The sequence below is a fragment of the Suncus etruscus genome, chromosome 16 (genome assembly GCF_024139225.1).
Source record: "Suncus etruscus isolate mSunEtr1 chromosome 16, mSunEtr1.pri.cur, whole genome shotgun sequence".
NCBI classification, from domain to species: Eukaryota; Metazoa; Chordata; class Mammalia; order Eulipotyphla; family Soricidae; genus Suncus; species Suncus etruscus.
In genome coordinates this window covers 51,988,554-52,002,424 of record NC_064863.1, presented here as the reverse complement: position 1 = coordinate 52,002,424, position 13,871 = coordinate 51,988,554, and the positions used below count along the sequence as shown (strand labels likewise).

General features: G+C 32.1%; 1 protein-coding gene across 1 annotated transcript in view; it reads right to left on the bottom strand.

The window, feature by feature from the left end:
- The window catches only part of ADGRL3 (adhesion G protein-coupled receptor L3), a 558,496-nt gene that overhangs the window by 86,970 nt on the left and 457,655 nt on the right, over positions 1-13,871 (bottom strand). The window contains exons 16-17 of the mRNA XM_049790056.1: positions 5,058-5,267; positions 1,788-2,008 (exon numbers count right to left, since the gene is read on the bottom strand). Of these exons, the coding sequence (XP_049646013.1) occupies positions 1,788-2,008; positions 5,058-5,267 (431 nt within the window). The remainder of the gene's footprint in view (positions 1-1,787; positions 2,009-5,057; positions 5,268-13,871) is intronic.

The window sequence follows — 13,871 nt, the reverse complement described above, 5'->3', positions numbered from 1 at the left end:
TACTACATGGAAAGTTTCCTCTACTCCAAAATTTTTTTATTTTATTTTTATTTTTTAATTGTCTTTATTTAAACACCTTGATTACAAATATGATTGTAGTTGTATGATTACAGTCATGTAAAGAACACCCCCCCTCACCAGTGCAAGATTCCCACCACCAATTTCCCAGATCTCTCTCCTCCCCAACCCAACACACCTGTACTTGAGACAGGCTTTCTATTTCCCACATTCATTCACATTGTTATGATAGTTTTCAGTGTAGTAATTTCTCTAACTGCACTCATCACTCTATGTGGTGAGCTTCATGTGATGAGCTGCACCTACATGGATAGATGGGAGGAAATAAGGGTTGGGACTAATGCAGTAAAAGATTTGAAATGAGTTTTGTAGGGCAGTATCAAGGTCACAATACAAGATGGATATTATGCATATATAAACTATATGCATACAATACTATCAATAGGAGACCAAGGAGAAAAAATTTCCAGTAACTATCTCAACATAAACCAGTGCTAGAATGGCCCGCCCTCCTCCCAAAATGCATTTCCATTAGTGTAGGAAGAGGTAGAGGGAAAGCCTGGTGACCCCTATAGAGTCCACCTGGACCAGTGCCCAGGAAAGGCCTGGAGTCCAGGGGAGAAAGAGGGGGAGGGCTGGGGGCCTGTCAAGCCTCCCAGCACTCCCCAGGCTAGGGAGAAGGCCTTCAGCATGGGGACTCCCCAAACCCTATACCTGGCAAGAGCTGGCCTCCAGAATCAAAGGGGAAACCGGAAGCCTATGTCTGCCCGCCCTCCTCCCCATGCACCTCACCCCTGGAGTACGGAGAGAGGGGGGAAGCCTGAGGACCTCTAAGAGTGCACCTGAACCCATTTCTGGTCATCTGAGCTGGCACCCAGGGAAGGGGAAGCCTGAGGACCCCTAAGAGTCCACCTGAACCCATTTCTGGTCATCTGAGCTGGCACCCAAGGAAGGCCTGGTCTACTCCAAAATTTGCCTTACTCATTCTTTCCTTTTCACTTAGTTCAGGAGAGAGGATAATTTACTTATTAAAAATATATAGTCTAGTACAAATAAATCTGATTTGTTTTATCGTATGCTTGTTACCATCTAAATATATACCCATGGACAGCTGTAAAATCCATGCTTTGGAACATGCTGATTAATTAAGCTCATTTTCAATATAAATTTAAAGTATTTTTCTTTATACTGAAACTCAGTAATACAAGTTTCATTTTCTTTCTTTTCTTTCTTTCTTTCTTTCTTTCTTTCTTTCTTTCTTTCTTTCTTTCTTTCTTTCTTTCTTTCTTTCTTTCTTTCTTTCTTTCCTTTTTTATTCTTTCATTTCTTATTTCCTTTCTTTCTTCTTTCTCTTTCTTTCTTCTGTCTTTATCTCTCTCCTTTCTTTCTCTTTTTCTTTCTTTTTCTTTCTTTTGTACTTTCTCTCTCTTTTTTTGGTGCCACACTTAGGGTTGCTCAGATTTATTCCTGTCTCTGTGCTCAGGAATCATTCCTAGTAGGCTCAGGGCATTATAAGGGGTACCAGGGACTCAAAGATCAGTCAGTTGCTTGAAGGGTAAGTGCCCTTCCTGCTGCATTATCCCCTTTTGTTCTCATGGAGTAAACATTTTATTTTAACATCATAACAAATGTATAACCATGAATTAAATTATATAATTTGCTTTTCCAGTTCAATTATTGGATGTTATAAGATGATGTAATGATTTAAGCTTGTAAGGCAATACAATTAAATTATCATTAAGGAAAAGTTGATGACAAAATCAACTTACACTTTATCTGTTCCATAACTCCTATAATCTACTGCTGCAGACACTGCCACAATGAGTGCAGGCATGCCATAGCCCACCAGGTAAAAATATTTCCTTCTTGAATGCTCACTCTCAAAAACTTCCACCAACATGATATAGAGTTGCACACCCTCCAGAAACATCCAAGTGAATGCAGCTAAGAAGAAGAAATGTAAGAGGGCAGCAAAAACTGCACAGGCAATCTAGAAAAGAGAAGAGATAATAAAGTAAATTAACTTCCAAATAAATGTCAATTGCTATCAAAGTAAAATAAATATTAGTCAAGTCTGCAGTATAAAAGATCTGCCAAAGAATAATTGACATAAATTTCTTAAAAGTATGATTAAAACCAAACTAAAAAAATAAATCTTTGAAAGACGTATGTCACTTCTTATTAACCATAGATAAAAGCACACCCTTATAAAAATAAAATATTTTTACATTTAGGAATAATTTATAAGAGAATAATATTAACTTTAATTGTGATTAATCTAAATGCTTTCAATTAGCACTCTGAAATGTTTTTATTTGGCTTAAATCATGTGTAATAACATTTTTTATAATTGTGAATTAAAACAGCAAAGTATTGCACTCATTAGTAATGCATATTTAAACAAAACACTATTAATATCAGTATTTTATAACATTAATTCCTTCGTGATTTATTGATTTTGTCCCCGACAGTTTTCAGAAAGGATTTTAGGTAACATTGAGAATTTCTATTGTCAGGTGAAAAAGTAGATCTGTTCAAAAAACAGATTTGTCTTACTTTTGTATCAATATTGATATAATTGATAATAAATTATATCAATTTATATATATATATATCAATATATATATCAATATATATATATCAATAAATAATTGATATAAAAACTTTCTTTAAAATAATATTATAGCTCTTTATATAAAATGTTTTTCTAAAATACACTAAGATTTAGCTGACCACGCATTAATTTTCTATGTCATTATCTGAACATCTAAATGCTCTGGAGGAAGGTTCTACATCTTATTGAAGTCCCACCTAACTAAATATGTAGTATAAATGAGAAAAGGGCAACAAGTTTATAGAAACTATCAGATTTTTGTGTTCAATGATGAGTTTAAACCTTGAGAAGTGAGATAAAATATGGGTGAATTTTCTTGTGGTAGAAAGATTAACAGTGAAGAGAACACGAGAAACTGAAGTTTTAGAAGCAAATGGAAGTAGAACCTAACTGAAATGAAATGCAGGTAGAGGACAACCATCTGTTTTATAGTTGAATGACTGTATTAGAGATAACATCTCTTAAACAATAGTGTTGCTAGCAATGATTTTGTTATACAAATTGAATCTACTACCATCACTTCCAAAGTGTCAAAGACCTTCTCTATTACTGTTATGTCATTTTAGCTCACCTCCATCTCCTCACTCTCTGTGCTCCCTCTTTTCTGACAACCTCATTCCATAGTCAACATCAAAGGCTTTTATATCATTTGATACTGTCCATTCTCTTGTTCTGCCTCTTTATAGATTACATATGAAAGAGTTCATGTGGTATTTGTGCCTCTCACCTTGGCTTCCTTCATTTAATATAACCATTCCAAATTTATGAATATTCCAGCAAAAAGCAAGACTTTTAACTTTTCCATTGGGTGCATATATATAATATTAACTATATTATATAAACATATATATATGACAACTTCTTTATGCATACACATATTTCCGTGGGGTATATGGGTCATATCTATATCTTGGTTATTATAAATAGTGTCAGAAACAGAGATATCTAAATATATATTTTCACATTGATGACCTAGAACCAAGGAATGGGATCATTGTGTTATATTATAATTGTATTTAAGAAGTTGTCCTACTGTCTTCTATAGATACTAAGCCAAAACTACATTCCTACCAACAATGAATGAAGTTCTTTATTCTTATATATAAAGACACATTTGAATGGGTTAGATTCTACCTTAAATTTTAATACCAATTATTGTTCTCTATGCTACTTGAGACAAGACAGTTTTGCTTAAGATACTATAGTTAGTGAAGTTTGCATTGCCTTATCAGAAAACAAACATAAGAATAAGTCTTAAATAAAAATAAACTACATTGTATTTAACTAGTAGGTTAACAAAAGAATATAATTACTTCTTGCAAAATGAATCTTTTTTTCCTTTTCTTACTTTTTAAAATCAGAGCATCAACTACTAATTTTTCTTATCAGAAGTATTTACATTGGGGAAGAAAGAAATGTGTGCCTTGATTGCTTATTCATATGTGTGCATTTATGGGAAAAGCTATCACATTTTTATGTATATATGATAGCCAATTAAATGTAAAATCATAATAATTGTACCTTTTACAGTCATTAATCATGGATGTGTAATCATATGCTATTCTATACTATGGGCATAAACCTAAAACTAACATTAAGGGAATAAATGATTTGTTATAAGTACACATCTTAAAAGATAAAATTTTCAGTTTCAGTTTTATCCAAGAAAACAAACTAGTACACTGTACATGAATCTTAAGTTAATAGAAATACTTTGGTAAAAAAATGATAAATAGGTCTTAAATAAATAGGCATAAAGTAAGTAAGTGATATATAGACACAATATATAGACATTTTTGCTTGGTTTGACAAAAATACAGTTTTACAAACAATATTGTTTAGTGGTGCTACTTTTATTTCCCCCATCACTGCTATTTTCTTTATTTTGAAATCTCAAAATGTAGATAGATAGAAAAAAGGTTAGTAATGAAAGAAGTGAACAGAATTTGGAGAAATGCAGTGTCATATAAAAGTCAAAACATTTTATATTTAAAAAATTGACTACATATTGAACTAATATACACAACATGCCCATTAGAAAATCTAACCAAAAGTTGAAGTTTTTAATATAACATCTTTAACATTTTTAAAATTTTATATCTATTAGAAAATACTTTCCTCAATTTCCAACGAGGTTTGATATTTTCCCAATCAATTCTGAGATTAAATAAAGAAAAAAGACATATATGGTCTATAGAAAGTTATGTTTATGAGAAAACTTCTGAAGAAATGTGCATTCATACATCTTAAATATGTACTACTTTATGACAATGGGAAATGCAAAAGGGTAAATCATATAAGCTCGGAAAATGAGCCTTTCTCTTTGATAACTGGAACAGAGTTAATTATTTTCGAGTATGTATATTTCCAGCTCAAAGCTGCAAATTGATAAAATATTTTACTAATATTGTTGGGAGATGCTTACTGGTTGGTCTGTTCTGTTGATTCCAATGAGAAAGAGCAGTTCTGCTACAAAAAGACTTATGCAGAGATTTTTGTGGATGGTGTTACGATCACTCTGGAGCCCGCGGAAAAAGCAAAATGTGAAGATACAAATGAGGAGACAAACAAGAGACAGCAAAATTCCAACCCATGTAATCACATCCAGAAGAAGGTCATGGACTGCGTCACTGTGCTGTAAACACAAGAAAACAATCATAAGTTGTAATTATGAATGAGCACTTTAAAGGTTAACCACTTTATTATCACTTCAATAATGCACTAAGTATAATACTTACATGCAAAAATAACTTAATTATATGATTTTTCTAATCAGAGTAACATGTTTTATTTTTTCTATTGGTATTTTAAAAAGTTGAAGAAGACCTGTATTTTCTATCCAGTCACAAACATGGACAATATTTCAAAATCCCATGCTTGTTTTTTTTTTTCTTTTTTGGGTGGGAAGATGTGTGACTTCAAACACAGATATACTCAGGTTTATTTCTGTTTCTGTGCTAAAGAATTATTCCTGGTTGTATTTGGTGCTGAGGATTAAACCTGGGTCAAATGCATGCAATGTTTATTTCTCAATAGAAACTTTTGTTTGGGGCTGTCACAGCCAGCGATGCTCAGGGGTTACTCCTGGCTCTGACTGACATGGGGGACCATATGGGCCACCATGTATAAAACCCTGGTTGAAAATACCCTAACTTCTGTGCTATTGTTCCAGGCCCCATCAACAGAATCTTACAAAAATATATATGCAAGTGACAAGAAAAGTTATACAAAATAATATCTCCTATTTAAAACTTAAAAGACACAGTGGCTTGGAATGTGTAAAAGCAAAGTACTTGCCTTGTATGGATAAGTTTTGGGTTTTATCCCTGGCATGGATTATTATTTTCAAAAATAAGAATGGGAGAGAGACAGGGAAAAAATGAGAATAGGAGAAGGGAGGGAGGGATGATGAGAGAGAAGGAGGGTTGAAGAGAGAGATGGAAGGAAGGAGAGAGTAGGAAAGAGGGGGTGAGGGAGCATGAAAATGGGAACATTGGTGACAGACAATGTGCACTGGTAAAGGGCTTTGTACATTGTATGACTAAAATTTAATCAAGAACAACTTTGTATTTATGAAAATAAAATTGTATTATAAAAAACATTTTAACCAAAGTATTTAAATAAAGTATTGTTAAGAATATTTTACTAAATAAAGTCAAATCTCACAAATGAATGATATCGATTTTATGAATATATCAATGAATTGTAAAAGTGCCACAAGTAGATAAGAATATTTTATTGAACACAAAGATCTGTGCTTCTGATAGTTTTCTGATTTTGCGTAGCATACATATATATTTATTTATTTTTATCATGACTAGATACTCAATTCTTTATTTTTTAACTTTTTTCCCTCATGTTTTTATTTTAATCAAAGTGGATTACAAAATTTTCACAGTAATATTTTAGGTACGTAGTGATATTGAATCAGGACCACCACCAATGTTGTCCTCCTTCCACCCCTGTTCCCAGCATGCATCCCATTTCCCCCTCTTTAACCCCCAGACTGCTATTATAAGTGGTCCTCTCTGTGTCTCATATGTTGTAAATTGGGTATCTATTCTGTTGTCGTTGGCTTTGGATTTGGTATTTTAGTTTAAACATTTTTTAATTTCTACTTAATGATCATAGAATGGAAGTTGCCTCAGCTGTTTTTCTTCATGGTAAACTGGTTTTAAAAATATAAAAAACAGTAGTTCTTTATTTTTATTTGTTTTTTATTAAACTTTATCTTTTCTGAGGTTATTTTGTGTGTAAAGTGTTTTCTTAGAATTGGGCCCATGTACCATAACCTGAACCCTAGCAGTTCTCATATTGCTAGGTATGAGTTCACAGTTGTTATTTGATAAAGAACTCTGCTAGAACTCTGTCAATGAAATAGTTTCAAAATATTCCTGCATAACTCTAGGTATATTTTTCAGAAGGTGTTGAAGCTGTAAAAGAAAACCACATGAAATTTTGCCTTAACTGCTTTGTTCTCCAAGGGACATTACTAAAGTAATTTGAGTCTCTGATAGCTTAAATTACTTTTACTATTTGTGAGTGGACAGTGGTTAGTGCTTCCTGGTTTTCTGAACAGAGGGTTATTTGCTCTCTTCTTTGACTCAAAGGAAAGGTGCTGTGACAGAGTATCAGGCAGCAATGTTAAGCACAGCAGTCTTCCATAATGGGAAAAATGGCAGGTATTCTCAAATATACCACAAAGAACAAAAATACAAAATAAAAAAACCTAAAATCAAGGGAAAAAATAAAATAAACCCAAATCCACTACTTTTATTTGGATAGTTGCTTATTAGAAATGCATTTACTTTACTCAATGGCTTTGTAAATGCTTCAAAACCCCATGCAGAATTTTTAAGAGAAGAATAGCAGTTATCAAAACATCAGGCTTAGAAGTGAGTAATACTCAAAGATAAAACAAAAAACGTATAGTCAGTTTTACATTTTCAAGTTATTAGAAAATAATATGCTTAGTATGGGTACTAAGCATGATATTTCAAACACAACCTAAAATATTTTATTGTAAAAATGAAAGAGAAAAGATATAAAAGGCTAATAAGATTGGTGCAAATAGTCTGTCATTAAAGATATTCATAGATGTCAAGTCTTGAAAATAAGAACTCTTCAAGAGGATACATAATGGAAAAAATTCCTAAAAATATTTGTAACAATGCAATAATAATAATAATAACAATATATCAAGTATTTCTAAGGTTTCTGTTTGTGAGCCTTATATAAGTCTGTCATCCATACATATACTTTATAAAACTTTCTCTTAAGATTTTCTTATCCCAGTGCTAAACCTGAACTTGCTTGAATATAAAAATGTTTCACAAATATTTGTTTTTACATGATGCTACTACCCACTCTTCTTAGATTAAATACCTTAAAATGAATCATATATGACAACATAATGTTAAGGCTAGTTTCTTGCAGATATTTCAACATCACACTAACTACTACAGAGTGTCTGCTTCCCTTTACCAACTTCCAAGGACCCTTCTCCTCCAAAACCCGTATGAAAACTCAGTTCTGTAGACTAATTCTATTCCTGGTGTCTCTGGCTATATGCTGCAAAATACTTATCTTATATTGTGTCTTAATATCCCACATATTTTAATGACATACTTTATATTTTATTACTTTACTAAAAAGTAAAATACTTTAGAATAGTTGTTGTAGCTTTGCTGACCACAAATGTGTGCCAACATTGTACAAAGTCTGTACCATAAATGGAATTAAACACAATAATAATATTGTCTGGCTGGACAGAGGAATCTCATTATTTCACTTTTTAGTGGATTTATATTATAATATGAAAGCTATAAAGAATTAAAAATAAAAATAAATGTTTTTTTTATACTGGCTGTAGTAGTAACTGATTTCTTTTTTGGTTCATAAATTGGCACTAAAATTTAAATAGAGGATAAAAATTTTAAATTTAGGTAAGAAGTGGTCATATAAAAGTATTTTAAGATATGATACAATGTCAAGATATCAAAAAATACCTAGTAAAAATGAAGAAAGGACTATTCATGGGGGTTAGCAGATATTACTGTCTTTTGTCTAAAGACATGGATTTTGTCTTGTTACTCCAAATTTGCAGAAGTTATCTCTAACAAAGTAACTTTTGAATTTCATAGTCCTTATCGACACATTAATAAGATTTCAGGTTATTTTTAAAATAAATAAAATTAAATTAAATAAGTCAATGCTTTTTTCTCATAAAGATCAATAATTAAATATCTTTTTATTGAGATCAACCTTCATTTAAATAAATTTGAATGATTTATATAATGTGGATCAGGAAAACAAATGGCATAGTACCATGAGTATTAATGCTATTTTAACTAAATCCACCAAAAATTATTCTAAAAAATGTTCTTTAATTGAACTGCCCTAATTATTAATATTAATAATAATATTTGTCTTCCTGATAAATGAAGGTCACAACATATTCATAGATTAGGAATCAATCAGACTTTAAAAATAAAATGTCCATAGATTAAGAATGAATTAAAAGTTAAAAATAAGACTTTAAGAATATAAAGTTGTACTTACAACCTTATAATAGTGAAATACATGGGTGGTTAAAAATATAACTCACTATTAGAGGATACACTTCGGAAGCATGAAGCGCAGAGCCCTGGTTGTAATCCCTGGCACGAACAACTACTCAAAAACAAAAACAAAAACAGGCCTGGAGAGATAGGACAGTGGTTAGGGCACCTACATATCAAGTGGCTAACCTGGATTTGTTCCTTGGTATCCCATATGGTCCCCCAAACACTGCCCATGATTGATTTCTGAGTTCATAGAGTGCATAGCCAGGAGTAACTATTGAACACAGCTGGGTTTGTTCTCAAAACCAAACAACACATGCCACCCCATAAAATTCCTGCATACATAGAGACATTTAATTTCATTTACATATTATCCGTAAGTTTAACAAAATGTCAAATCAAATTCAAGTTAAAGACATATACCAGTATTTGAATTTTCCCAGCATATTTTATGGATTATTATTACTGTGGAAAGGAATACTTGAAAATTTTACAAAAAAATTAAGAAAATAACTTATTAAGAAAGAATATAGAAAAGTATAAGAAAATAATCTTTAACCTGACTGACAAAATGATTCATCATAAGATACTTATGCTGAATTAAAATGATGATAAAATGAGAATAAATAAAATGAAAATAACAATGAGGAAATTTCATTATTTATTATTTCTAGAAAGACATTTTGACTAAAGCAATACTTATTTTTCAAGTTTTCTATAATTTTTTATTTATATTTGAAGTGACAAAATTTTATGCAAATGTTTTCGATATTTTTTTTTCTTTTACGTCAATGGCTTTGCTTTGTTTTATCATTTTGTATAGCTAGTTCAGTGACTTACTCAAATATCGCAAAAGGGTGAAGTGTAGCATTGTGACTTAAACATTATTTGGGAAAAACACTCTGTAAATACAATTTTTAAATATACTAGAATACGTATTTATTGAGAATAAATTCAAATTTACAGATTACAAAATGTGAAAATTGTCTCACAATTTAAAAATAAGAATAACAAGGCATTTTTAAATTTTGTCATTTATATATTTAGTAGTACTAAAAATGTAGATAAACATAAAAAATAGATCTTGAGATTTTTCCATTTTAATTTCATTGCTGTTTGAAGAAAGGTTAATGAACTGTATACAAAAATTTTGAGACTTTTATTTTTTTCCTGTTAAATATCGTTAAAAAAAATTGCCTTTTTTTAAATGAGAAAGAGAGAGAGCATGCGCGAGAGAGAATAAAAGATAAAAAAAATAGGGGAGTAAAATGCTTACCCCTAAAGTAGGTAGGGGAGGATGGGGAGAAAATAGGGCAACAGGGAGGATGAGAGGGGAACTGAGAGCATTGGTGGAGAGAAGTGCACTCTGGTGAAGGTTGTTGTACAATGTATGATTGTAACTCAATCCTGATACTGTATTATGAACAACCTTAAGCTTGTAACCACAGTGTTTGTTTATTTATTTATTTACTTACGTGTTTGTTTTGGGGGCCACACCTGGTAACGCTCAGGGGTTATTCCTGGCTATGCGCTCAGGAATCGCTCCTGGCTTGGGGGAACCTATGGGACACTAGGGGATCAAACCTTGGTCTGTCCTAGGCTAGCGCTGGCGAGGTAGATGCCTTGTAGTTCTGCGCCGCTGCTCCGGCCCCACAGTGTTTATATTTAAAAAAAAATAAATTAAATTTTGAAATAAATAGTTGCCTTTTCTAGTCATTGCATGAATCATCATCATTCAGTATTAGTTATTAGTTGTGGGCCATTAATAGTTAATGAACCGTATTCCATTCCTAGTGATAATTATAATTTAATGCTGGATTAGGTTTGTCAAAGAATAAAATTATTTTTACATTGTCTTCAACAAATTTTGGTAAAGTATGTAATATAGCTAAACTGTCTTTTCATTTTCTTTACAAAATGTCTGAGCTTTCAATTTTTAACTAAAATATCACAAGAGTATTAATTGGAGTCATAAATTTCATTAAAGCTGATACATTTTTAACAAATCTATTTTCTGATATAGCATTATCTCTGGAAATAACTGAATAGTACTTCTCTAACTGATGAGAACCAGGTCATTGGAGAAACTAGAAAATAAAGGGTTCCTTAATCTGAGAAAATAGGAATTTCTTTTTCTCTCTTTTCTCTTTCTCTTTTCTTTCTTTGATCTTTCTTCCTTTCTTTTTCTTCTTTCCTTCCTTCCTTTCTTTCATCCTTTCTTCCTTCTTATTTTCTCTTTCTTCTTCCTTTCTTTCTTCCTTCCTTCCTTCTTTCTTTTTCCTTCCTTCCTTTCTTTTTCTTTCCTTCCTTCTTTCTTTTTCCTTCCTTCCTTCCTTCCTTCCTTTTTCTTTCTTTCTTCCTTCCTTTTTTCTTTCTTTCTTTTTCTTTCTTTCTTTCTTTCTTTCTTTCTTTCTTTCTTTCTTTCTTTCTTTCTTTCTTTCTTTCTTTCTTTCTTCTTTCTCTCTTTCTTCTTTCTCTCTTTCTTTCCTTCTTTCTTTCCTTTTTCTTTCTTTCTTTCTTTCTTTCTTTCTTTCTTTCTTTCTTTCTTTCTTTCTTTCTTCTTTCTCTCTTTCTTTCTTTCTTCTTTCTCTCTCTTTCTTTCTTTCCTCTGTCTTTCTTTCTTTCTTTCTTTCTTTCTTTCTTTCTTTCTTTCTTTCTTTCTTTCTTTCTTTCTTTCTTTCTTTCTTTCTTTCTTTCTTTCTTTCTTTCTTTCTTTCTTTCTTTCTTTCTTTCTTTCTTTCTTTCTTTCTTTCGTCTCTGTCGCTCTGTTACTTTTTCTCTCCCCCACCCCTTTCTTTAAATTTGGGCATAGCTGGTGATGCTCAAGGAGGTTTTACTTCTGGTTCTACACTCAGGAATCCTTATGGTATGAAGTAGCATATAGAATACCAAGGATAGAACCTGGTTAATCACTTGCAAAGCAAATGCCCTAAACACTATCCTATTTTTCTGGCCTGAAAATAAGGATTTCTTTCACAGAATGGTCAAATTGGAGCAACACAACAAAAAGTACAATACAATTTCATTTCTTAGTTTTTATATTAAATTAGCCAAAAAAGTTCAGTTAAGTTTTTCATATTTGCATCTAATTGGGGGGAAGTCTAACTAAATATTTGGATACTTTAATTGATAAACTGACAAATAAAAGCATAAAAATATTTATATCAAAGTCTTCTTTAAATTCAACATAAGTTTTTCAGCAAAAGAATGTAAGGTACCTATACATAATCGAGTACTATTCAGCTGTCAGGGAAAATGAAGTCATAAAATTTGCCTATATATGAATGGACATGGAAACTATTATGCTGAGTAAAATGAGTCAGAGGGAGAGAGACAGAAACAAAACAGCCTCACTCATCTATGGGATCTAAGAAAAATAAAAGATAGTATGGTAATAATACCCAGAATCATAGAGATGAGGATTGAAAGGAGCTGCCCATGATATGAAACTTACCACAATGACTGGAGAGTGTAGTTGGAGAAATAAATATGCCATCGAGTATCATGATAATGGTAGTGAGTGAGAAAAATAGAATGCCTTTCTCAAAGACAGGTAGAGGGTGGGGGAATTGGTGGTGGGAAGGTTGCACTGGTAAAAGGGAGTGTACTTTTTTTTATTTTTTTTGGTTTTTGGGCCACATTCGATGATGCTTGGGGGTTACTGCTGGTTATACACTCAGAAATTGCAAGTAAAAGTTATATTTTTATTAAACTATATAATTTTCACACCATCTTAATGCATTTTATTATATTCCTAAAGCAAAAGAGACGTGGTAAATAAAAAAGAATATCATCAGGGGCTGGATAAATAGCGTAGAGAATAGTATATTTGTATTGAATATAAATGATTCAGATTAAATCCACAGCAGTTTATCAGATTCAACTCTGAGTAGCCCTGGGTGTAGCCCCAAATCAAAAACAAACTAGCAACACGAAAGAATAGCATCATTTAACCAATGAGAATTTAGAGTTCAGGTGATTTGCCTAAGAGTGAAAGAAGAAGCCTCAGTTTTCCTTTGCCAGTTGATGTGTACAGTCTCAATTTTGACTGCTCCCATTTTACTTTTCTTAAACATTCCTGTAATTTTCCAGGACCATAGACTTGTGCCCAGAATTTAGGATCACCAGAGTTATCAGAGATAATGGGTAATGCTTAAGGCAAATAGAAAAACCCAAATTCAAAATTTAAAATTCAGACCAACTCAACTACTCTTTAGAATCTTTGTATTATTTCTAACATTCTTATCATTTGATAAGAAATGAAAGAGCCTTTTAATTTAATTGAAATAAGCCAAACAAAACCTAAGTTTTCCTATAAAAATTTCCACAAAATGAGCCATCTTAAATTAGACCAGTGCTAAGTTTCTTCCCTCATGGAAAGTTTATTTTCCTATCTGCTCTACTTTTTTTGTTATTATTGTTTTTGCGCCACACCCAGCAGTGCTCAGGATTTTCTCCTGGCTCTGAGCTCAGAAATCACTCCTGGCAAGCTCGAGGAACCATATGGGATGCCAGAAACCAAACCCAGGGCCATCCCAGTCGGATGCGTGCAAGGCAAATGCCCTACTGCTGTATTGTTACTATGGCCCCTCTGCTTCACTTTCTAATAAATTATTTTCTTTTCTAACTTTGTGTCTGAGCTTCTTTATTTCTCCAATATGTTCATTCTTGAGAAT